The sequence below is a fragment of the Capricornis sumatraensis genome, chromosome 4, assembly GCF_032405125.1.
Source record: "Capricornis sumatraensis isolate serow.1 chromosome 4, serow.2, whole genome shotgun sequence".
Classification (NCBI taxonomy): domain Eukaryota; kingdom Metazoa; phylum Chordata; class Mammalia; order Artiodactyla; family Bovidae; genus Capricornis; species Capricornis sumatraensis.
This window is the reverse complement of record NC_091072.1, coordinates 81551213-81577564: the sequence shown is the minus strand read 5'-3', so window position 1 is coordinate 81577564 and position 26352 is coordinate 81551213. Positions and strand designations below refer to the sequence as shown.

The 26352-nt window shown below is 38.9% G+C and overlaps 1 protein-coding gene across 1 annotated transcript in view; it reads right to left on the bottom strand.

Moving 5' to 3' along the window:
• ADAMTS20 (ADAM metallopeptidase with thrombospondin type 1 motif 20) overlaps positions 1-26352 on the bottom strand; it is a 198254-nt gene that overhangs the window by 97754 nt on the left and 74148 nt on the right. The window contains exons 11-18 of the mRNA XM_068971096.1: positions 23533-23637; positions 14835-14980; positions 13517-13698; positions 13284-13420; positions 10044-10161; positions 7655-7750; positions 4483-4649; positions 4198-4327 (exon numbers count right to left, since the gene is read on the bottom strand). Coding sequence (XP_068827197.1) covers positions 4198-4327; positions 4483-4649; positions 7655-7750; positions 10044-10161; positions 13284-13420; positions 13517-13698; positions 14835-14980; positions 23533-23637 — 1081 coding nt within the window. The remainder of the gene's footprint in view (positions 1-4197; positions 4328-4482; positions 4650-7654; positions 7751-10043; positions 10162-13283; positions 13421-13516; positions 13699-14834; positions 14981-23532; positions 23638-26352) is intronic.

Sequence of the window (26352 nt, the reverse complement as noted above, 5' to 3'; positions counted from 1 at the left end):
ACTGGGGAAGGGGTGTGGAAGAAGAGAGAATATAAGAATTTTTTGTAGTTTTTGCTCAACTTTCTATACACCTAGTGTGAAAGTGAAAGTTGCTTAGTGGTATCCAACTATTTGTGACCCCATGGACGACAGCCTGCCAGGCTCCTCTGTCCATGGAATTCTCCAGGCAAGAATACTGGAGTGGGTAGCTGTTCCCTTCTCCAGGGGACTTTCCCAACCCAGGGATCGAACCCAAACCTAAAACCCCTCTAAAATAAAGTCTATTAATTTGTTTGAGAATGACATGGAGGCAGAGAGCAAGCTGAAGAAGAGTCAGAACCAATTAGCAGCCACCACACAGTATGAGCGAGAAATAAATGTTTGTTGTTCTAAGTCATTGAGATTTAGCAGTTGTTTATGTGGTGCATAACCACAGTGAAGGAAACTTCGAGAAGTCAGAGAGGCCAGAGTAGACTGAACTTTGCACTTTCCGCAACGAGGAGATAGGAAAATGTTCAAGCTGTCAGTGGCATGATCAAATTTCTGTTTTCTCCAAGTTCAACTGTATACTTTCAGTTGGCGAAACATGAGCATGCATGTTTATTTCTGCATGCATACCATCTGAAAGAACTATAAATAATTTTGAAAAGGCAAAAACCTGAAGGAACAAAAAGAATGAAAGAGGAAACAGTAGGCAGGAAAAGGACATGTTAAATATGAAAAGAAGATGAAAATAACTATTTTAACAAAGCCAAGGAAGCTGAAACCTGAGCCTGTGGAGGAAGAAAGTAAGAAACAAACCATTCATGCCACAGAATCCAAGCAAAGCCCAGGAATCAAAAACACCAGGTTCCTCTGAAGAGGTGACTGTGTGAGGCATAGGCCTGAAAAAATGGAGAAATGACTGAAAAGTATTCATGAAGAACAGTCAGACTTCCACCTAAGAGTCAACAGTAGTGCTATCTAATGAAAACAATGTGAACCACATGTGATTTTACATTGTCTTGTAGTGACATGAAAAAGTAAAAAGATGCAAATCCAAACAGGATCATTTCCACATGATGTCAACAGAAACACTACTGATGATACATTTCACTTTCTTTTTTCATCCTAAGTCTTCAGAATCCATTGTGCATTTCACACTTGTACCATATTTCAATGGGCTAGCCACATGTGGCTAGTAACTACCATACTGGATACTGGATAGCATAGCTCCAGAGCCCGTGAACTTGGGGGCAGAGACACAGCAGCTGAGGGAAGCTGGGGAAGTGCTGTACCAAAAAGAGAGGGACTCAGTACAAGTCTCCATACTGAAATGATGAGATTCAGGCCCACTGGGCTTACCCTCTGGCTCCAAGCCAATTTTTACAGTTTCTCCAGTCCCCTCACTGGCCATCAGAAGATGGGAGAATTCCTTTCTTGGAAAACTCTTTAGCTCAAGAAAAAAGATTAAGTGACAGCAACATTTGAGCCTTTCCCCCAAAGACACAGTAAAAAACTATAAGAAGACTTATTAAACCCACACAGGACTTTCAATTAGCATTTTAGTCTTAAATATGAATAAACATCAAAGATCAGTAGGCAATTTAGGAAAGACACTCACACAAAAGAGACCTAAATAAGCAGAAACAGAATTAAGAGGAAACACATATGTCAGGGAGCAGAAGAAAGTTCCAAGACTATAATTAATACTCTCACAGACACAGGTATTGCCTCCATGAAACAAAAGCAAGCTGTTGATGAGAAACACTAAGAAAAAAAAATGTACATTTGGAGAGGAAATTATGAGATAAGAGATCAGACCAGGAGGCTGTATATCCAGACAATATAAATTTTACAAAGAAGAGAAAATTTAATGTGGAGAAATTATCAAACATATCATACATAAAACTTCTCAGATCAAAGAATCTGTGTTTCCAGTTTGGAAGGCATCCTAATTACCAGGAAAACAGATGAAAGGAAAAGCCAAGCCAACACACAGTGTCCTGACATTTCTCACTCCCAGAATTTAGGAGGGGAGACACAAAATTTCCATACTAGGAAGTATCATATCCAAGCATTGGAAATTGGAAAACAAGATTTTCAGCATTCTAAAGGAAAATAATCTATCTTAGAATTTTATACAAGCCAAGCTATCAATCAAGCGTGAGAACAGAATAATGCCATTTTCAGACAGGAAAGGTCTCAAAACACTGCCTTGCTTTCTCAGGAAATGTCCGACAGCTATGTTATCCTCAGTGGAGGAAATAAAAAGAGGAATTCACAGAATCTGGGACACAGGGAATCCAACACAGAAGAAAGTTAAAGAGACCTCACACGATGATAAAGAAGGGAGAGCACATGACGACAGCCGTGTAACAGGCCTGAAAAGCAACATGGCCAAGTTAGAGCAGGGGAGAAGAGGGCCAAGGGAACAACAGATAAGAAAAAGGAAAGGAAAGCTGAAGCAAATATCCTGAACACAGAGCTCCAAAATTTACAGCCTTCACAAAATGTCTGGAGCCCGATCATTTTCAGTGCACAGGGAAACAAGTAAACAAAACTAAAGAAACTTCACTTTAGAGAAACCCAAAAGTTACACACCTACAAAAGGAACTATAATCGTAGTATATACTTTGTGGCAATTGAATTAACGGCTTCTTTCCTTCTGTAGGAAAGAGATCTTTCCTGGTTCAGACTCTCAAACTATCTCAAACTGCCTTCTCCAGCCTTTCATTTTGGATCGTTATGTGTTTATTTGGTGTGTCCCCCATATTTTAGAATGTTCCTTCATTCAACTGTTTATTTAGATTTCTTCTAGCTCCCCATATCTACTGCCACAGACCAGTTTACCCAGTTATGTTGGAATGCTGGTCCCAGATGCCCAACCCGGTTCTTTGTGTCAAGATGAATCCCTCTGTCTTCTGTGTTACCAAAGCTCTGTTCCTACTTGCAGTGTTTGCGCCAGTCAGCCTGGCATCATCTACAACAGGCTCCCTCCCTGGAGACACTGTTCCAACAGGAATGCCTGTTTCCACACCAGCACCCGGGCACTGCTGTGCTAGTACCACAGGACCAAGTCTGTGCCTTTTTCGGGGATGGGAGACCACCATTCCTTTGGTACCTTGAGGTCAGTTTGTTATCTTGCCCTTCAAGTTCCCATCTTGTGTGACTGCTGCCTCTGGCCACCTACCTTCTCTCAGCTCATTTCTGTACTGTTCGGAGCTGCTTCTCCTCTGACTCACTTCTCCCCTAATTCCCAGACCTTGTCTCTAGTGCCCCTGGGAACTACTTTCCCACTCTACACCAATTTCTGTCTTCCCATTTCACCTCAAACTGCTCATTCCATCCTTCCTGGGGTCTCCTCGATGCATCCTTGTGGCATGGCTTTTACCATTTAAAATTAAGAAAATTTACTCATTCTTCTGTTTCATCCACTAGACTGTAAAACTTGAATGCAAAATCAGGATCCTAATAATCCAAAACAAAATAGTCTGTCAATAAACATTTACTGATTCAAACCAGTGTAGCATCACACAACCAGGTATTCATAATTATAGACTGCCCAAAGATACCAGCCTGTTCACTTGCTTTTCTACTATAACTTCACGGCTTTTTCATCTCTCCCTGTGCTCCTTTCAGTTATTCATCCATCAGTACAAACACATTTCCCTGTGGTCGGAGAAGGGAAACCAGAGAATGAGAGAATGTCAACCCCACAACACTGAAGGAAGGAGATGGGTGTCTGGGAAAGCGGATGGAAGAAAAGGACAAGAAGGTGAGCATTTCACCAGAAAACAGTGTCACGGTCAGGGAACCTTTCTGTAACTGTGAGAGCACGACTGAGCAACTTCACTTTCACGCACTGGAGAAGGAAATGGCAACCCACTCCAGTGTTCTTGCCTGGAGAATCCCAGGGACGGGGGAGCCTGGTGGGCTGCCGTCTATGGGGTCGCACAGAGTCCAGAGTCGGACACGACTGAAGTGACTTAGCACCAGCAGCAGGGAAGGAGCTGTGATGCAAAACATTGAAAACGGCTGAGATAAGGGAGGCTGTTAAGCGTAAGGAGCCCAGAATGAGTGGGGAGAAAAGCAGACAGAGAGCAAAGACGGGAAACCTTTGTAAGTCGGTGTGGTATAAGTGTGTGGGTTCCACAGGCAGCCAGACTCAAGAGCACCCCAAATTATACCAGCATGCCACAGCTGAACTTATGTCCCTTTTATTTAATTCTAGTGTACCTTGACACATTTTTGTACAGTCTTGCCAGGGTCCATACGGGTCCCATGTGAATAGATCACTCTTCTCTTCCACGGGGATATTGAAGGAATAACGTACATCAGGGTTGTATAGATTACCCACACACAAAACCTCAATAAAAATACAAAGGGGCACACAATCAATTCATAAAAGATACATTCTTAAAAGATATCACTCTATGTTGAATAATAAATACAAAGCACTTACTTAAGCATCATATTTGACTAATATGATTAAAACTGTCTTAGTAACTACTAAGAATTTACCTGCAAAACAAGTTCTTCTTCCAGTCGATCAGTACTATTAATCCTTTCGATTGAGTTGTTTGAACCACTGTATTCAAAAATAGCTCCTTGTACGTTGATTTCCCTTTTGGACATACTTACAACAAAATTCCCATTCAAAAGAAAATTCCCCTGAGTGTCCGATAATGCTGTAAAAGGATAGTGCCCATGAAACAGCAAAACCAGTCAACGGTCCAGAAACAGTTTTAATTTTTAAAATTCACATTCTTTTCTTTTGCAGTTAGAGAATATAAATATAAACTAATACGGAGGAAATAGACTTTATTTTACGATAAAGTGGTATCTAACCCATAAACAGCGAAACTTTAGCATATCAGCCAAACCCATGAAAATACATTCACTCTACAATTTTTCTTTCTGAGAAGGTCATCTTCCACAAAGCATGCAGCACCAGGAGAGACATACAGGAAGTGGAAAAACAGAGGGAAGTCATGCCAACAGATCAGCTAAATCAACCCTGGTCATCCACGGGGAGGAAAGAAAGGGCAGCCAGGCTGCTGTAGTGTTCTGTTTACCTTGGAAAACATGTATAAAGCTTCAACATCCTAGGGTCAATATTTTAAAAGCCCATGCCTCTCCACTCCTCCCTCTGTAAACATCTGGATCTTTTTCATGGGAGGCACTCATCATTGGTCATGCCTGTGTGACTGGCTACTTTTTCAGAACCCTCCCACTGCCCCCTCTGTTCTTGCCCCTGGTGATTCTTGCTCTTTCCCATGGATAGGTATTAACATCAGCCTATCAAATAAGTATATGTGTGTCTATCTATATACTAATATTTACATGTGTATATGAGTATGGAACAGAGTATGTCGTCATAATTTGTTACTTTTGTAAATACAAAATTGCATGGTGTCCACAGTGTTGTGGAAGACCACAGGACTTAGTACAGTTGATTTAAATTCAAATTTTTCCAATTAATTTCTATGTGATCTTGGATAAACTGCTTGCTTTTTAATCACATAATAGGAATAACAAAAATTCCCAACTCACAGGCTTTATAATTAGAATCAAATTTGGAAAATGTTTTTAAAGTGTATAGATTGTAAAGTGCTGTGCTGTTAGTTTAAATTTTTGAGAGGGTGTCTAATATTTTAAATTGTACACTAATAAAAACCCCATGTTAATTAAATACATCTTTGCTAATTTACTATACTTCTCAGTGGAATAATCTTTTTGGAAAACACTTATTTGGTCTTCCAGGAAACCCTACCCACAGCACACAAGTCACCATGACGAAACAAATACTACACACCACCTTGAACCAATGCTGAAGGGAATACTACCAAACATGTTTGCTGATTCTGTGTCTTGGTGGACTGTTGTGATTGTCTTTACACACTACACTGAATTCAGTGAAGAACCAACAAAATGAAAATCACTCTGTAAATCTGCACATTATCAGAAGTGGACAGGCCTGTTTAAAGGACTGCCTGTTACACTAAAATTAAGGGAAATAAACAAAACTTTACTGAGAAAAACTATATACATTTCATTATTTTTAGCTACCAAAGCAAATTCCAAGTCCTTTCTAAAGACTCCACACATATATTTTGCTCCCCTATTTAGATTTTGATATTTCCATTAGTAGTTCTTTGACAAAGTATACTGATATTTTAATAGTGAACATTTCTAATCTTTAAACTTGAGCAGAACCGAATTTCTACATTTGGATCCTAAGAGAGACATAATAAATTGTCTATAATACATATGGCAAGTGTCTATGCCAAATGATAAATATGGCATATATCTATGTATATGTAAAAGAAAAAGCAGTGCAACTAAATGTCAACAGGTAAAACATTTCCATTTGATTTTCTTTAGGAATTGTTTTGTTCTTGTTTTTGTTTTTATAGAGGTGAAATGAACAAAACCAGAATTAACCATTTTAAATTGAACAACTTGATGGCATGCAGTACATTCACAGTGTTGTGCAACCTCTACTAGTTTCCTAAACGTTTTCATCACCCTGGAAGGAAAATCTGCATCCATTCAGCACTTGTTCTTTCTACAACTGGCTCTATAAAGCCAGATATAATTTCTGAAATGGGCTGTTCATTATAGATTCAGATTCCAAATCAATTCAAAGCATTGATTACTTGAGCCAATATTTCACATTTCATTAATGTGAGGCAGGTGTTTTTTCATTATCAGCTTTATCTCACCAGCTCAGTGAATTACATGTAAGTCAATATTAAGGTATTTATCAGACAGAAACAAGATTTGTAAAGCATTCTTTTCATCTCTAGGCCTAAGTGAAATGCTTTAAACTTATAAGTCAATTTCCAAAAAGTAAATAACAACTGAAATGTATACTCTAGAAATAGCTAAAAAACAATATATTAGGACTATGTTCATTAACATCTAAAAATATGAAACTATAGTCCTCTTTCTGTAACATAAGAGCAATAAAAATACAATCACAATAAAAATTATATTTAAAGACTTGTGCTACATGGTAAAAACATTTAAGAAAAAATTTTAAAAACATTTCCCTTCCCTGGTGGCTCAGATGGTAAAACATCTGCCTACAATGCAAGGGACCCAGGTTCGATCCCTGGGTTGGGAAGATCCTCTGCAAAAGGCCGTGGCAACCCACTCCAGTACTCTTGCCTGGAAAATCCCATGGACAGAGGAGCGTGGTAGGCTACAGTCCATGGGGTCACAAAGAGTCGGACACGACTGAGCAACTTCACTTTTTTGGATTGGGAACACGTGTACACCTGCAGCGGATTCATGTTGATGTATGGCAAAACCAATACAGTATTGTAAAGTAAAATAAAGTAAAATTTAAAAAAAAAATAAAAACATTTAACCCCAATGAGGATTATAACTAGAGAACTGTATTCTAACTACATACACAACTTTAACTGAGTATAACCTCTGGTTATCTAAAACACCCTCATGGGGAAAAAAGCTTAATTTGTCTTCCAGAATTTAATTTAGTATCTTTAAAATAGGATATGGTACGTAATTCAAAAAGAGAACACATATATGGAGTCAGATGACTTGGCTTAGTCTGAGCTGAAACTGCATGTTTATTCAAGGGGCTCTTCTTGCCTTCCAAGAATTTACAACCACAGACCTCCATGAAACTGCACATACTGGCTGCCATTTAACTAAAAATGTTTACCCAGGTAATTGTCATCTTCTGGTTTTCCAGAATAGCTGTGCTGAAGAATATCAATGTTTGTTGCTCCTGGGGGAATCTTTACAACGACATTATAACCTGCAATATAATTTTATACATGTTAACTTTCACAAAAAGCAGATGGCCCAGAGGCTAGTACTGCTGAGTGAAAAATCTGAATAGTATAGTCAGAATTAATTGCATTTTATCTCTGAAAGATGATATGTGCTTATTCTTTTTGAATCAATGGCTTATACAAATTACTAAGGATTAAGAAAAAGTGTTTGTTGCCTAGAAATACACAGGTTGGGATTCTTAAGGTGCACTTCCTAATTTCTATTATTTTTAAAATTCTGAATATAGAATAAAAATGAACCTAGTAATTTAGCTCCTGAACTACTTAACACACACATTAATTTTTAAATGTGACCAATACTTTTACATTTTGTACTTCCTAATGGGCAAAAATACAGGATTCCAAATGCTATTCACAAATCCGGGAGATATAAAAATAGTTGACCATTGCTAGATGTCTACACAGACTCAGTGAACAGCAAAATAGTGAATGTTAAAGAGGAATGTTTTTCTTAAGCTTTTAGGTTCCAGTGTAAGCAGGAATCTCCATAGCTACCCCCTAAATTCTACATTATTTTTTAAAGTCTACTAACAAATTGTCAAGAGAAAAGTAAAAAGTTTACTCTAGGGAAATGTTTTATGAGACCAAATTCAATAACACTGGCACTTTTCAAAATATGAGGAAACACTATATCAAATATATATTACATTACATATACAAATATACATTAAACAAGAAACATTTTTCCTGCACTAAAACCACTCATGTCACATCATTTTCCAAATACTCTCAGGTTTTAAGTCAACAATTAATTCTGCTCTATGATATTATTCTAAGGTTTTCCTTTCTCATATTAGGATTTGAGTTGAAATTTTTCACATACATTAAGTTTTATAAATATGAAATTAACTTTAGAAGAGGAAGTTTTAAAAGAGGTTAAGTCTCATATGAGATTATCTTGCATTTTCAGAGCAGCCTTATTTATTTATATCTAAGATATCATATTTAAATATAAGGTGATAAATGGTATGGTTATTCTGTATACGTTAAATGCATACTGGTTGTAGATATAAGCCTACAAAAACAATTTGACTCATGATTCTTTTTCACTATAAAATGTTCCTACCAGCTCCACTATTTATGTCTTTGCTATGCTTTTCAAGAAAGTATTCCAAGGCATTGTAAATGTGACAAGATGAAAGCTATCACTAGGGGGCAGTAATGTGACAACTGCTGTTCAGAACCTGCACATGAATTTAATCTTTTTCCATTTGCAAACTGATTAATTCATAGCACAATTTTAGCAAGGTTAAATTCTAATTTGGTGCATTCAGCTTTATATAGAAAAATTACTTCTCAGTGAAGACAGACCAGAATTTGATAAATGTGTACCACTGGTGATAAAAAGGGATCAAATATATATAGGTCCCAAGAAATAAAGAATCATAACAACTAGAAAAATAATGTCAAATCATCTAGTCACTTAGATGCATAAGCATGACCAGAGTAGTAAATGTTCTACACTTTTCATATAAATATAGTGTTCTAAATGACACTGTTTTAATTGAAGCGATTCTTACTAACTTAAACAACTCTGTTCAAAAACATGTGAATACAATTTGAAGCTGAACAATAAAACTGTAAAACATACATCATTTATTTTGCAAATAAAGTTTTAATGGGTTGATTTTATTACCATGAAAATAAAAAACGTTTCTGAGAAAATTTAATGGGAAATATCTGATATATTCTCATAAAATTTTTCAAGAAAAATGAAGCCATGGCCAAATATCAATGATATCTGTAATCCAGACTTACTGAAAAATCAAATGTAACAATAATTCCAAATTAACATTTAAGTTAATGGTTTCATCCTTCACCTTCAATCAGTTTCAATATATCATCAATAAAAAACAACAGACAGGCCAGATCACTCACACAGAAAACATGTAGTTCAGATGATTAAAAATAATTGAAATCAAATTTCCTGCAAAGATTATAAACATATACAATATAAATTGCAGAAGCAGCAGTAAAAACACTTCATTAACTGGTATGACAGGGGGACTATTTACACATCATTGTCAAATTGTACTGGATTTATTCTAATAAATGCACCTAAATTTTTTTTTAAGAATTAAACTTGTCTTAAGCAGGTAAATTCATTAATTCAATCATACAACTTGTACAAGATTTAATTAATCATTTTGAACTAAAATACAGAATAAACAATAACAAACCAACACTATTATTCCTTAATGATATAGTCCCATTATTATACCCAAAGAGAAAACTGGAAAGAAATGCAGAGCTCACCATAATGTGCACTGTTGAAGACGCCTGCCATTGTCCTGCAAGAGGAGTTATCCCCACCACACACGCCACATTTGTCTCTCCTGGCCTTGGAGTTTAACACGTGATCACAGCCAGCTTGCTTCAAAACACAATAATTGCAGTCAAGATTATTAAAGTGACTAGCGAAGCACTAATGGGGCTTTACAAAGTTCTTTTCAAAAATATTCTTTCAATTAACAGGAAATTCAATACAACAGGATTTTTTCAGGATATCTAATGAACTTGTTATATGTACACCAGTATTTTCACACAGCTGCTCACATGGTTGAAAAAGCACTGTTTTTTAAAGGATCATCTACATACTTCCTGCATCAAAACTACCTGGTGTGGGATTTAAAGATAGATTCTCAGATGTTCTTAAAAATCCCTGGAAGTAAAAAGCTAAGAATCCACATTGTTATAAATATTGACAGTGATTCCTATTTTGATTATTTGAGAGTAATTCTTTAAGGACATGTGATTCAAATGGGACAAAAAGTAACACACTATAGTAACTTCAGAAAGAGGTCGTTGATGATTTACTTTATTTTTTTTTTAACTTATGACCTTAGAACTCTGGGGATAAACTGAGCATATCTGAAAGAAATAACTTATTTCCTTAAAATTAATATCCAGCATAATAAAGTGTTTAAGAAAAAAATGAGTAAATAAATGAAGGTGAGAGTACACAGTTTGACCCAAGGCTTTGAAAGAACAAATGCAGCTCTTTTCCACACAGATGGTGCCCTCTGCATACACTGCAGTAACATTTAGTTCTTTGGAACACTCCTTTAAATTTAGTGATCAGGAGAGTAAGAAAAATTCATAAGCCTCATGACTTTGTATTTACAAGGTAAATATTTCCAAAAGGAAAATTCCATCCAGATATTTTCTGAAAGTAATATGCATCTTTATGTTCAGACACATGTCATATTTTCTCATTATATCTGACTCTCTGGGTTTAACTTAGATAAAACAAGTTTTCAGGCACCAAGTGCCCTTTTTCTCACATTTAAAAGTCAAATAAAGTGAAGTGAAAGTCGCTCAGTCATGTCCAACTCTTTACAACCCCATGGACTAGCCCATGGAATTCTCCAGGCCAGAAAATCCTGGAGTGAGTAGCCTTTCCCTTCTCCAAGGGATCTTCCCAACCCTGGTATCAAACCCAGGTCTCCCACATTGTAGGTGTATTCTTTCCCAGCTGAGCCACAAGGGAAGCCCAAGAATACTGGAGTGGGTAGCCTATCCCTCTCCAGAGGATCTTCCTGACCCAGGAATCAAGCCTGGGTCTTCTGCATTGCAGGCAGACCCTTTACCAATTGAACTATCAGGGAAGTCCAAAGCTATTTCCAATCTGTAAGTTATTTTCAGTTTCTCTAAACATCTCATTAGCCCTTCAGATGCAAGGCCTTCATCACCTAGGTAATAACAGAGGTTTGGTCATAGGGAGAAGAATTGGTCCTATTAAGTTGCACTTAAGGAATGAGTTCACAAGATGATACTTATATTCTTTAGACAACATTCACTATCCTAGTTCTCAGACTCACCATCCATTGTTAGGATTGCCATCTACAATTTACACGCTTTAATTCAGGGGCTCATCTGCTCTCACCTAAAATCCTACCTGCGTGCATGTGTGCTAAGTCTTCAGTCATGCCCAACTCTGTGCAATCCTTTAGACTGCAGCCGGCCAAACTCCTTTGTCCATGGAATTCTCCAGGAAAGAATACCAGAGTGGTTTGCCATGCTCTCCTCCAGGGGATCTTCCTGACCCAGGGATCGAACCCGCGTCTCTTACATCTCCTGCATTGGCAGGCCAGCTCTTTACTACTAGCACCACCTGGGAAGCCCCACTAAACGGCCTACCTAACTCCAGTTTCCTAACAACTCGGTACATTCTGAAGATTTTAACATGCAAATCAAATCACATCTCTTGCTTAACTCCAAATTCTTGGATCTTCAAGGACTTCAGGAAAACATTTTCACATAACAACCGTCAGCTGGTGGCCACCTCCAATCTTGGTCCCTTACTTCTTCACCTTTCTAAAACTTTCTTATCCTAATAATTAAATCCAGATTCACACCCTGCACGAGCCTCCCCAAATCCTTTACCCACTTCTCCATAGACTAAGACGCTCCATCTACAACGTCTGCATGCCACCTTGCAGATAAGCCCACAGCCTTGTGTGTGTGCCCATCTCCCCCTTAGATCTGCCACCATGTCAGAGGCGGGTGTTCTTTTCTATCTTTTCATCTCAGTGACCAGAACAGTATGTTGCATTGAGAGTGTGTGTGTGTGTGTGTGTGAGCCATGTCTGACTCTTTTCAACCCCGAGGACTGTAGCCATCCAGGCTCCTCTGTCGATGGGATTCTTCAGGCAAGAATACTGGAGTGAGTTGCAATTTCCTCCTCCAAGGGATATTCCTGACCCAGGGATCAAACCTGTGTCTCTGTGTCTCCCTCATTGGCAGATAGATTCTTTACCACTACTGCCACCTGGGAAGCCCACATAGAAATTTGGTAAAAGTTTGTTGAATGCATATAAGAAGCAGGAGAATGGAAAGCGGGTGGGAGGATATCACTGCTTCCAACACAGAGGGAAAAAGTGTCACCACAGAAGGTCATGTTCAAACTAGCAAAAGGACTTTGCATTCCTTGGGTCCTGAGACATCTTAGGAAGTTAACTTCATCCCTCATCTTGATTTTGAGCACCATAGGCAAAGCAAAACCAGCAAACTCATCTTACTGCTTCGTGAGTCACTCCTGATGACAAACAATAGCTCCTAACCATGTTCCTATCAGAGAAGGCAATGGCACCCCACTCCAGTACTCTTGCCTGGAAAATCCCATGGACAGAGGAGCCTGGTAGGCTACAGTCCATGGGGTTGCAAAGAGTCGGACACGACTGAGCAACTTCACTTTCACTTTTCAATTTCATGCATTGGAGAAGGAAATGGCAACCCACTCCAGTATTCTGGCCTGGAGAATCCCAGGGACAGAGGAGCTTAGTGGGCTGCTGTCTATGGGGTCGCACAGAGTCGGACACGACTGAAGCGACTTAGCAGCAGCAGCATGTTCCTATAGACAGTGGGGTAGCAACAAAGGATGCTGCACTGAAACTCATAAGAATGTATATCAAATTGCAGAAGTAATATCTGGCTAGAAAAATAGAAGGAAAACAGTATTCTGAAAGTCATTTTAAATGCAGCGATTTTACTTACCCGACACAAGCCTTGAACACAGATGTCATTTGTTTCCGTTCCACAAGGAGTACCATCGGCAACCCTGTCCTTCAGTTGGTAGAAGCTAGTGGTTCCAGCCACCCGACAATAGAGTTTACAACGATCTTTTACAGCAACTGTAAGAAAAAGTCAAATTTTGGTGGACACAAACACAGTTGTGTGTTCCTTTGTCTCAAAACTGTTCACAGCAAAAAAATATTCTAATTACTTACTCCCACTGTACTTTGGAAGCCACCTCACGTTAGGGGAGAGACCATTGATGTTGAAATGTTTACCATCAAAATCAGAGCACTGCTTCTCACGGAAGTCTTGCTTGCCTTTTGGACATGAATCAGTGTTACATGATCGAAATTTCATCCTGCGGCCCACACAGTACTTGCCTCCGTTTCTTGGCCTAGTCAAATTCATTACAGTTTAAAGCACATCAGTACAAGGTTATTTCTGCCATTTCATTCTAAAGCTGTTCCATCCCTTTCCAGGATCTGGAAAACTACTGATGTCCCACTAACACTTTTTGTTTTTAACAGAAGTATGTAACATGATTGGGAAGCAACTCTGTGGTTAATGAACTATAGAAAATCCATTTTAACATGGACATTGTGGCCTGGAGGGCAGAAATGATGTCTTATTCACGACTAGATTAGCTAACAAGGAACTAATGGTGGGGATTTGTTTATGCATTTTGGAGGCAGAGAGACATATAGAGTGAACCCAGGATGATCACAAAGGACGATGACACCATGTTAAAATTAAAAAGAAGTATATCTGACTCTTTGTTGTGTGTATCCTATGTATCACTCAGTTCAAAGAATTTCATGGTATCAATCTATAGACATCCAACTCCATTTCATGTTGGAAGATTAAAAACTTATATGAAGACTTTCAGCATAATTCAACTATTTTAAAATTCAAATAAACTAAGTCTATTCTATTCATAGTATGTCATATTTCTGCATTAAAAATTGTTTATTTATATCTATAATAAGAGAACCATTTTTAAAAGTTTTTATGGAATCCCTAAATTCTTTTAAATAGTTTGGTGAGCAGGATCTGTGCTTCAGTACTTATTCAAGCTAAAGACACTGAAGCAACTATAAGATGAAAATAAGAAAAAGAAAATATGACATGACAAATTATACCAAACAGTAAGAAATGGTAATAAAACTACCTATTTTACCCAGGAAAACCAAAGCACAGTTGAAAGGGGCCAGGCTCTTTCAACAAAAGCACAGTAAAAGTAAAAATGCCATTATATTACCGTTGTTATTTGCAACTATTTCTCAAATTTATACTAAATCAAAAAAGAAAGAAAATGTCTGTCTTAACTTAAATTCTTAAAAGTATTTTACTTTTTTTTTTAAGGTCTGAATCTACCAAGATAGAAAGTAATATGGCTTAAAGTATTCCAGAAGTTTTCTGAATCTCAGAAACTTATAGACTGACCTCCAGTTTTAGAAGTGAATGAAACTGATGTTTACTTTCTGGTGCCTTGAGATAATCTTAATTTACAGTGACATAAAAAAGACATACTCGGGGCGATTACAGAGCCTGCTTGTGCTTTTGATTCCACCTCCACATGTTCTTGAACAAGAACTGTAAGGTCCCCATGGTCCCCAATCTCCATCTACAGGACGTGTTTCCATTTCTTTATTTACACATAGCCCATGGTGGCAATGCTATGAAAATGACACAAAAAGAAACGATTCATGTGTTATCTAGTTAGGACATCCCAGTAATAATAACAACAGCAGAAAGACCAGTAGAAGAAAATGCATACAACTCCAAGCAGAATGTTATCAATTCAGAAATGAAATTACATTTGGTACCATTTTGTGAATATTTCCTGAGTATATACTGAGTAACTGGAAACAGATCAACAGAATGCAAAAAGGAACAGGAAATTTACTGTGCTTATGAGACCTAGAGTCTCACTGGAGAGGGAAGACCTATACCTATGGGGAAAACTTAAAAATGAAAAGTATTTTTGAAAAAGAAGCAAACAAATATTTGATTAATATGGTATATAACCATGCTTCTACCTTTTATGCAAAGGTATCTATCACTCTCCTACTCTTTTAGCTAACTTTCTACTCTATCTTACTCAAAGTCTCAAAGATCACTTTGTTTCTTGTTTTCATCAAGAAAGTGGAAATCTACAAAAGAAGGTGTCCAAAATCTCCCAGAACCTCTTCTACCCACCCAACACCCAAAATCTCCCACCATCCCTTATGCCTAGTATGCGGCCTTCCTGCCCATGAGTAGACATGAAAATTCCAAAATCACTCCCTCCATCATGCACCTAATCTCATCTCCTCTCACCACTCCAGCAATTCTCCCATCTCTCCTACATCATCACTGTTCCAGCCGCCACTATATGAAAGCTAATCAAACTGTAGTCCATGCACAGATGCTGGTCTTTGAACTAGTCACTGTCAACTGGGAGAACATGAATACAGAAGATGAAGGTAAGCATTTAGAAACTTTCAGAAGATTAATTTTGTTTGTTAAAGTTAATAATGATGAAATCAGCTTACATTTTATTTTTTAACATTTATGCATTCATTCATTTCTGGCTGTGCTGGGCTTTTGTTGCTGGTCATGGCCATCCTCTGGTTGTGGTAAGCAAGGTCTGCTCTTTGTTGCAGGGAGTGGGCTCTCATTGCAGTGACTTTCTTGTCATAAAGCACAGGCTCTAGGCAAGCAGGCTCAGCTGCCGTACGGCATGTGGATTCTTTCCTGACCAGGGATCAAGCTATGTCCCTGCATTGGCAGGAGGATTCTTAACCACTGGACCACCAGAGAAGCCCAGTTCTATTTTTAATTGTGGAAAAAGTCACACAACAAAATGTACTCCCATAGCCGTTTGTAAGTGTAGAGTTCAGTGGCATTAAGAACATTCACATTGCTGTGCAACCATCACACAGAACTCTTTGTCTTCCCAAATGGAAACTCTGCACCCATTAAACCTGGCAACCACCATTCTACCGTGTCTATGAATTCAACTGCTCTGTATATCTCACATAACTGAAATCACACAGTATTTGTCTTTCTGCATACATGCTAAGTCACTTCGGTCATATCTGATTCTGTGCGACCCTATAGACTGTAGCCCGCCAGGCTCCTCTATCCATGGGATTCTCCAGGCAAGAATACTGGAGTGGGTTGCCATGCCCTTCTCCAGGGGATTTTTCCCAAACCAGAGATCAAACCCTGTCTCTTAAGTCTCCTGCATTAGCAGGCAGGTTCTTTACCACTAGTGCCACCTGGGAAGCCCATTTGTCTTTCTAGGACTGGCTTCTTTCACTTAGCAATATGTCCTGAAAATTAATCCATGTTCCAGCATGTGTCAGAATTTCATTCCTCTACCAACTGAAAAATATTCCATTGTATGTATATATCACATTTTCTTTATCCATATATCCATGGATGGACACGGGTAGCTTCCACTTCTCAGCTATTGTGAATAACGCAATTCTTTTGGATATATACTCAGAAATTTTTGTGTTAGGTCACATGTTTCTATTTTTAATCTTTTTGAGGAACCACCATTTTGTTTTCCATAGAAAAAAATTGGCTCACACTTGGAATGTCTTTCTTCATTTCATTTTTACCATTTTATACAATAGCATGTTTATAAATGATCAGAAATAGTTAAAAAAAGAATACTAGTCCTTTACAAGAGATAGTTTGAGAAGTACTCCACTCATTCTTTTTAAACAAAAATATCAGATCTCATTTCCTTCACCAGTTATTGTCCTATTTTTCCGTGAAAGAGTTGTCTTTGTTCATGGTCTAACTCTCTCCACCTCTTCTCGTTACCCGACTGCAGCCAGAGGCTTTCACATCCCACCTTCCACGAACCTGCTCATGTGACATTACCAATGGCCTCCAGGACACCATGACCAGTGGCTAGTTCTTAGTTTCTGCCTTCTTTGACTTATATGATGTAGTAAGTGACAGAGCTAATCATTCTTCTTCTTTGATTCACTTTTTCTTCTCTTGGTTTCCAGGACTCTACACACTCTTGGTTTTCTTTTCTCTTTAATGATTTCTCTTTTGCAGTTTCTTCTTCTTTCTAACCTCTTAATGTCTCTGGGCTCAGACCATGGTCCTTTAGTCATCTGTTTCACTAATCACTCCCAGCCCAGATCTCTTTCCTGAACTCCAAACTCTATGGACAGCTGCTTCCTCATTTTCGTTTCAGTGTCTAATAGCCACTTCAAGGATAACATATCCAAAGCTGAACCTGCCCCCTCAAAATCTGCTGAGTGGATCTCAGCTATCAGCCAAATACATAGTCATCTTACCTCTTCCTCCTCTAATATTCCATAGCTAATACATTAGCAAATGCTCTGCTGCTGCTGCTGCTAAGTCACTTCAGTCGTGTCCGACTCTGTGTGACCCCATAGACGGCAGCCCACCAGGCTCCCCCGTCCCTGGGATTTTCCAGGCAAGAACACTGGAGTGGGTTGCCATTTCCTTCTCCAATGCATGAAAGTGAAAAGTGAAAGTGAGGTCGCTCAGTCGTGTCCGACTCTTCTCGACCCCATGGACTGCAGCCCACCAGGCTCCTCTGTCCATGGGATTTTCCAGACAAGAGTACTGGAGTGGGGTGCCATCGCCTTCTCTGAGCAAATGCTCTAGTTCCTTCAAAAACATATATAAAGGTGACTTTTAATCATCACTTGATTTGAGCCACCAACATCTATTTTACTCCAACAGCTCCCCTGAGTACATCTCCTCCTTGTCTACTCTTGGCCCTTAGAGTTTAGTCTCAAAAGTTGTCAGAACAGCCATGATCCTTTTTTAATGTAGTTTAAAAATTAAGTCAAATTAGGTGACTCCTCTGTCAAGTCTTTCAATTATCTCACTTTGAGTAACACAAAATTCTCCTAACACCTAAAAGATTTTCTAGTAACTCCCACACACATCTCTCTCTCTCTCTCTCTTCATTCCACTTGAGTCAAAATGTCATCTTTGCTCTTCCCTGGACACTCCAGGAAAATTCCAGATTTAGAAGTCTGGCTGTTCCCTTTGCCTGGAGCTCAACTCCCCTGCGATGTCCTCATAGCAAACTCCCTCACTTCCTTTAAAACAGCTCATTAGGCAACTTCCCATAAGATCACCCTTGACCATCATATTTTAAATTGCAATCTGTCCTCTCCTACCACACAACATCTAATCCCTTTTCTGCTCTATTTCTCTTATTCATGGTGCCATTATATTGTTTGTAATACTGCAGTATCCAACTAGAATATAAGCTCCAGGACAGGGGCAGGGATCTTTCCTCTTTTGTTCACTGATACATTCTGAGCACCTAGAATAGTATCTGACATGTAGGAGGCCCTTGACAAATTTTTGTTGAATGAATTAATCCTTGTAACCAAGATTATTAGCAGAAAAAAAAAATGCTTTGTGCCCTCCATTAGCACAAATCATTTAATATGAGAAAGCCATACTAGAAGTGAACAAAAACAAAATCTCAAAATAGAACATACTGTGTGCATGTAAATTTTGTGGGCATCTTCCAGAAATGTTTAAATAATTTTGGCACACTCCCTTTTTATTTATTTATTTCTGAGGGAACAGAGCATGAAAAAGAATGCTATGTTGTTCACCATGCCGTAAAATTAACTCATTGTCAGATGGGCTCAGCATGTCTACATGCAAACAGATTTACTACGAAAAGTGTTTAACAGACATCATCCATGTAAGATAGTCACAAGCTAAAAGAACTAAAGGAAAAATTAAGGATATTTGTTTAACTTTCCTTGAATAACAGGAGCTCTTAATACTCAATATGGCTAATGCATAGAGGCTCACTATTTTCAGTTAATTTTTTTAAGGGAATGTATACCTCGTATGATTTACATTTTATGCCAAACGTCACCTCTACTTTTAATCTACATGGGTTTTAAAGTAGGTCTCGGTTATCTCACCATATTTACCTGGATTTCAACAAACCCATGCTTTCCATACTGTCTCATTGGGGAATTAGTTAAGTGAGCTAATAAAAAAAAAAAGATGCTCAAAAGTGGTAATACTTAGGATAATACAAGTCAAAATAAGAATTAAATTCTATTTTGTACCCCTAGAATGGCTAAAAGTTTGTTAAGGCTAACAAAATAAACAATTGGCAAGGAATGCAGAACAATTCAAACTTTCTTATATTGGTTGGTGAGTCTAAAATGGTTCACATACTTTGGAAAATAGTTTGGTATTTTCTTATGAAGGTAAACACACACCTACCCTATACCCTAACAATTAACTCAAGAGAAATACAAACATATGGCCACAAGAAGATTTATATAAGGATGTTCACAGTGGCTTTATACACAAAAGCCCCAAACTTGAAATGACCCAACTATCTATCAACAGAAAAGTGGTAAACAAATTATGGCAGAGCTGAATTAAACTGCAACATAAAGGAAGAAGCATTGATGCACACAATGATATGAATAAAATTCAAAAACATTATGTTGAACAAAAGAAGCCTGACCCACTAGCTCCTAGCCAAGTGAGAGTATACTAGATAGCTTCATCTACTTTAAAATAAAGAACAGAGAGGAGATGGGGCAAAGATAGTGGACCCTGAGCTCACCTCCTCCTAAGGACACACAAAAATTATAACTATTTATAGAGCAACTATCAATGAGAGTGACCTGAAGACCAAAGAAAAGACTTTAGCTAAAGATATAAAGAAGGAACCATGACAAGATGGGTAGGAGGGAACACAGTATAGTTAAGACCCACACCCCTGGGTAGGCAACCCACAAATGAAAGAATAATTAGAATTGCAGAGGTTCTCTCCAAGGACCCAGAAGTCTAAACCTCACAGCAGGCTCCCCAGCCTGGGAGTCCTGCACCAGGAACACGAGCCTCACAGTGTTTGGCTTTGAATGCCAGCAAGGCTTACTTTCAGGAAAGTCAGAAAAAAGTAGGAAACAGAGACTCCACTCTTAAAAGGCACACACACAAACACACACACACACACACACACACACACACACACAAATATCACATGCTTCAAGACCCAGAGAAGAAGCAGAAATTTCAAAGAAGCCAGGGTCAGACCCATTTGGAGAGCTTCCCAAACAGAAAGAAAGCATCTGGGACTCACCCTGGTAACACAGAAGCTGACAGAAGGCATTTTAGGGAGCTCGTCCCACCACGAAGACACTGGTACTGGCAAGCACCACTTTCACTCCTGCTAACTTATTAGCATCAGGACCTGGCCCCACTCACTAGCTTGCTGGCACATATCTTGGGTCACCCCATGCCAAGCAATTACCTGGGAGGGAACACAGACCCATCTTCCAGCCAGCCAATTTGCCATAGAACCCACTGAGGCCCCAGCCACTCCAAAAGCTGGTCTTGCCCACCAGAGGGCCCAGGACCCAGCCCCGACCACCAGTGGATCATCACTAACCCCAAGGTTCCAAGAGATCTGCAGCCAACCATCAGAGAAGATGCCACCCAACAGCGGCAGGTACCAGCCCTTGTAACCCCTGGGCTCCAGCCATACCACCTGCTGGCCCACACTGACTCTGGGACCAGCAGGGCCCTGAAGCCAGGAACCCAGACCACACTCAGCCACCAGTGGACCAGCATCAGTCTTAGGGCTTCCTGGGCCTTAAGCTACCCACCAGGAAAATAACACCAGCTCCAGGCCATCCCAGGTAAACAGGGACCCCAGAACCCAGCTCCATTCGCCATGGACAACTACTAGCTCTGAGGCCAGATTCAGCCACTAGTGGGCAGGGGCAAGTGCCTGGACTCCCTGGACCCACAGACACCATCCCTGGGAGTACCAAGGCTCCATAGCCAGCTGTGTAAAGATCTGGCCCACCCATCAGCAGGCCATCAGCGGGCTGGCACTAGCTCTGGGACCTCTTGGGAACCTCAGCCAACTGCCCTGGAATCGAGGTCCAACCACCAGTGAGCAAGCACCAAGACCAAGCCTCCACTGACCATGCAGCCAGCCACATCAGGACCCCATCAAATGTGCAAGTGGCCAGCAGTCTCCGCACAAGACAGAATCTGGCAACCAATAAGACCAAGAAGACTGAAATCATATCGAGCATCTTTTCTGACCACAGTCCTATGAAACCTGAAATCAACTATAAGAAAAAATTTGCAAAGAAAAACATAAGACACAGTGCAAAAGCTAAACACTGTGCTACTAAACCACCAATAAGTCACACAGTAATAATAATAAAAAAAAAATACCTGGAGACAAATGAAAACACAACAATCTAAAATCTATGTAATGAACGCAAACGCAGTTCTATGAGGAACATTTGTAGCGACACAAGCCTACCTCAGGAAAGAAGAAAAATCTCAAGTAAACCTTATACCTAAAGGAACTAGAATTAAAAGGACAAACGAAACTCAGTGTTGGTAGAAGGAAAGAAATTATAAAGGTCAGAAAAAGAATAAATTAATAAAATAGATTAAAAAAAAAGAATAGAAAAGATCAAAGAAACTAAGAGCTGATATTTGAAATGATAAACAAAATTTATTATTTAGATCCATCAAGAAAATAAGAGAAGGCTAAAATCTGGTGGCTCAGTGGTAAAGAATCTGCCTGCAATGGAGGAGATATGGTTCAATCCCTGGGTCAGGAAGATCCCCTGTAGGAAGGCATGGCAACCTGCTCCAGTATTTTTGCCTAGGAAATCCCATGGACAGAGGAGCCTGGCAGGCTGCAGTCAATAGGGTCTCACAGAGTCAGACATGACTGAAGCGACTAAGCAGCAGCAAATCAATGAAATAAAAAATGAAAAAGAAGTTACAACTGACACCACAGAAACACAAAGGATCCTAGGAGATTACGATGAACAATTACATGCCAATAAAACGGACAACCTGGAAGAAATGGATAAATTCCTAGAAATGTACAATTTTACCTGACTGAATCAGGAAGAAAATGTAAAAATACCAGTTTATGAAGTTCACTGAATCAATAATTTTAAAAACTCCTTTTCAGATTTTATTTTATTTTACTTTACAATACTGTATTGGTTTTGCCATACATCAACATGAATCCGGCACGGGTGTATACATGTTCCCCATCCTGAACCCTCCTCCCACCTCCCTCCCCATACCCTGAAAAAAATAAAAATAAATAAAAATTTAAACTCCCAACTCTTGAAAGTCCAGAGCCAGATGGTTTCCCAGGTGAATTCTAACAAACATTTAGAGAAGAGTAACACCTATTTTTCCGAAAGTGTGAAAGTCACTCAGTCATGTCTGACTCTCTGTGACCCCATGGACTATACAAGTCCATGGAATTCTCTAGGCCAGAATACTGGAGTGGATAACCTTTCCCTTCCCCAGGGGATTTCCCAACCCAGGGATTGAACCCAGGTCTCCCGCATTGCAGGCAGACTCTTTACCAGCTCAGCCACCAGGGAAGCCCATTCTTCTCAAACTATTCCAAAAAATTACAGAGGAAGGAATGCTCTGGAATTCATTCTACAAAGCCAACATCACCCTGATAATGAAACCAGACAAAGGTATCACAAGAAGGAAAATTACAGACCAGTGTCACTGATGAACATAGATGCAAAAATCTTCAACAAAATATTAGCAAACTGAATTCAACAATACATTAAAAGGATCATACACTATGATTAAGTGGGATGTATTGTTCAATATCCACAAATCAATATATGTAATAGATCACATTTCATTATCATGGTGAACCCAGTCACTTCACATCTTGCTGGCAGATTTACATAAGTTTATCACTGATGCTAGAATGGAAAAGATGCAGTATGACTGACAGTTTGTCTTAGAGATACAATGTATTTAAAAACACTAAAACCAATAAAGTTCTGAAGAAACTTAAAACTTTCATTTATATTTATCTGAATTTTTAAGAGAAATGTATACAATGGTAAATCCTTAAATTTGGGAGTATTTCAGATATTTGCTGAAATACTTATAGCTAGATACATCTTTAATAACAAGACTATAATATGCTTACATAAGTAAATGTCCACGTAATTATGTTAACTATAATATCTGTCTGCTTTATCTTGAAAAAAGGATAAAATTTAAATTCTAATTCACTTGAAAACGTACATCAAACAAACACAGCAAAAACATTAATTCAACTAGCAGAAGAAAATATGATGGTGAATAATGAAGAGTGCTGAAACACAGAGCAATCACATCCTTGGATAATCTCTTGATACAAAACTCACCCTTCGAGAAAACCTACCATCCCAGGACCACAGTTTGTTCCGTCTGCCAGAGGCATGTGTTGAGTGCGGCAGCCCCCGTGGACTCCTTCTGCACTGGTACACCAGAGACGCCGGCATTGCTTCTGTGAGCAATAGAAGGCAGGCACACAAGAGTGAAATAACACTACGACCACCAGATCAATTCAGTATCATGCACAGATCTATAAATCGATCCTAGATACTTCCTGGTTTCATGGTCAGAGCTGGAATAATCAGTAATAATCTTTTACCACAGCTTCACTGATGGCTCAGACAGTAAAGACTCTGGTTGAATGCGGGAGACCCGGGTTTGATCCCTGGGTCAGAAAGATCCCCTGGAGAAGGGAATGGCTACCCACTCCAGTATTCTGGCATGGAAAATTCCATGGACAGAGGAACCTGATGGGCTATAGTCCGTGGAGTTGCAAAGAGTCAGACATGACTGAACTTAACTAACACAGATACACATAATAATCTTTACTCAGTCAGTCTTGGTCATCAATTTTCCTCTAAACACATAAAATGGCAACATTTAGTTTTTTAAAAATTGGATTATCATCAAACACTGAATAATGGAAAAGATGACTTGGAGCGAAGCATTCAAAATTACTGAGATACTTTTCTCTCTTTGCAAAACATTTTTCTAAAGGATTTTTTGTTGTTAAATGCTATTCACAAGGAGTTTCCAAAAGTCCCTTTTGATCCAACAGAGGAATGTATGAATAATGTGCATAGAAAAACTGTATAATGTATATTGGTTTCCTATTTTGTAAATATAATGCATACTTTCAATTTTTGAACATAGGGTTCTGAAGTTTTCACAAGATATGAAAACCCACAGAGGCTCACAGGAGCTATGCCCAAGATAATCCCTTTCTTTCTTCGAATTTAAATTCAAAGTTCATTCAGTATCCAAAAAATGTATTTTTTTATAAAAAATAATTGACATATATCATCTCCTCTCCATAGTGGATATTTAAAGACATAAATAATTGTGATTTTAAATTTAAGATTTTAGGAATAATATGCACTATAAGCAGTATGCTTTGCATGTCCCTGTGCTCATTAAGTACCTTTCATTTATTCATACATCCATTCATTCATTCATAAATCATTCACATATTCACTCATTCAACAGTCTGTAAACATTTTTTTTTTTTTGGCTCCTATTATATGGCAGATCTGAACTAAATCCTTGGAACATATCTTTATTTAAATGAATGAACAAGGTGAGATTCCTGGTTAAGGTCTGCACAGGATTGAAGAATATGAAATGAGTATTCTCCTTGGGAAAGTAAGGCATGGATTCACCAAAGTACTGACATTTATTAGAACTAAATCCTAAATTTACCCCCAAAAGAAGACAAAATCTTGGCTACAGAGTCAATAAAAATGTCCTCAACCTTTTCAGAGGTCACTGTTCATTCCAGTCCCAAAGAAAGGCAATGCCAAAGAATGCTCAAACTAACGCACAATTGCACTCATCTCACACACTAGTAAAGTAATGCTTAAAATTCTCCAAGCCAGGCTTCAGCAATACGTGAATTGTGAACTTCCGGATGCTCAAGCTGATTTTAGAAAAGGCAGAGGAACCAGAGATCAATATGCCAACATCTGCTGGATCATCGAAAAACCAAGAGAGTTCCAGAAAAAAACATCTATTTCTGCTTTATTGACTCTGCCAAAGCCTTTGACCATGTGGATCACCATAAACTGTGGAAAATTCTGAAAGAGATGAGAATACCAGACCACCTGAACTGCCTCCTGAGAAATCTGTATGCAGGTCAGGAAGCGACCGTTAGAACGGGACATGGAACAACAGACTGGTTCCAAATAGGAAAAGGAGTACGTCAAGGCTGTCTATTGTCACCCTGCGTATTTAACTTATATGCAGAGTACATCATGAGAAACGCTGGGCTGCAGGAAGCACAAGCTGGAATCAAGATTGCCGGGAGAGATATCAATAACCTCAGATATGCAGATGACACCACCCTAATGGCAGAAAGTGAAGAAAGACTAAAGAACCTCTTAATGAGAGTGAAAGAGGAGAGTGAAAAAGTTGGCTTAAAGCTCAACATTCAGAAAACGAAGATCATGGCATCTGGTCCCATTACTTCATGGCAAATAGATGGGGAAACAGTGGAAACAGTGGCTGATTTTGTTTTTCTGGGCTCCAAAATCACTGCAGATGGTGATTGCAGCCATTAAATTAAAAGATGCTTACTCCTTGGAAGGAAAGTTATGACCAATCTAGACAGCATATTAAAAAGCAGAGATATTACTTTGCCAACAAAGGTCCATCTAGTCAAGTCTATGGTTTTTCCAGTGGTCATATATGGACATGAGAGTTGGACTATAAAGGAAGCTGAGCACTGAAGAATTGATGCTTTTTGAACTGTGGTGTTGGAGAAGACTCTTGAGAGTCCTTTGGACTGCGAGGAGATCCAACCAGTTCATCCTAAAGGAGATCAGTCCTGGGTGTTCATTGGAGGGACTGATGCTAAAGCTGAAACTCCAATACTTTGGCCACCTGATGTGAAAAGCTGACACATTTGAAAAAACCCTGATTATGGGAAAGATTGATGGCAGGAGGAGAAGGCTAGAACAGAGGATGAGATGGTTGCATGGCATTGTCGACTCAATGGACATGGGTCTGGGTGGACTTCAGGAGTTGGTGATGGATAGGGAGGCCTGGTGTGCTGCATTTCATGGGGTCGCAAAAAGTCGGACATGACTAAGTGACTAAACTGAACTGAACTGAACCTATGAAAAATCCTTGAAACCAATTATAAAGTAATGATTAAAGAAAATTAAACAAC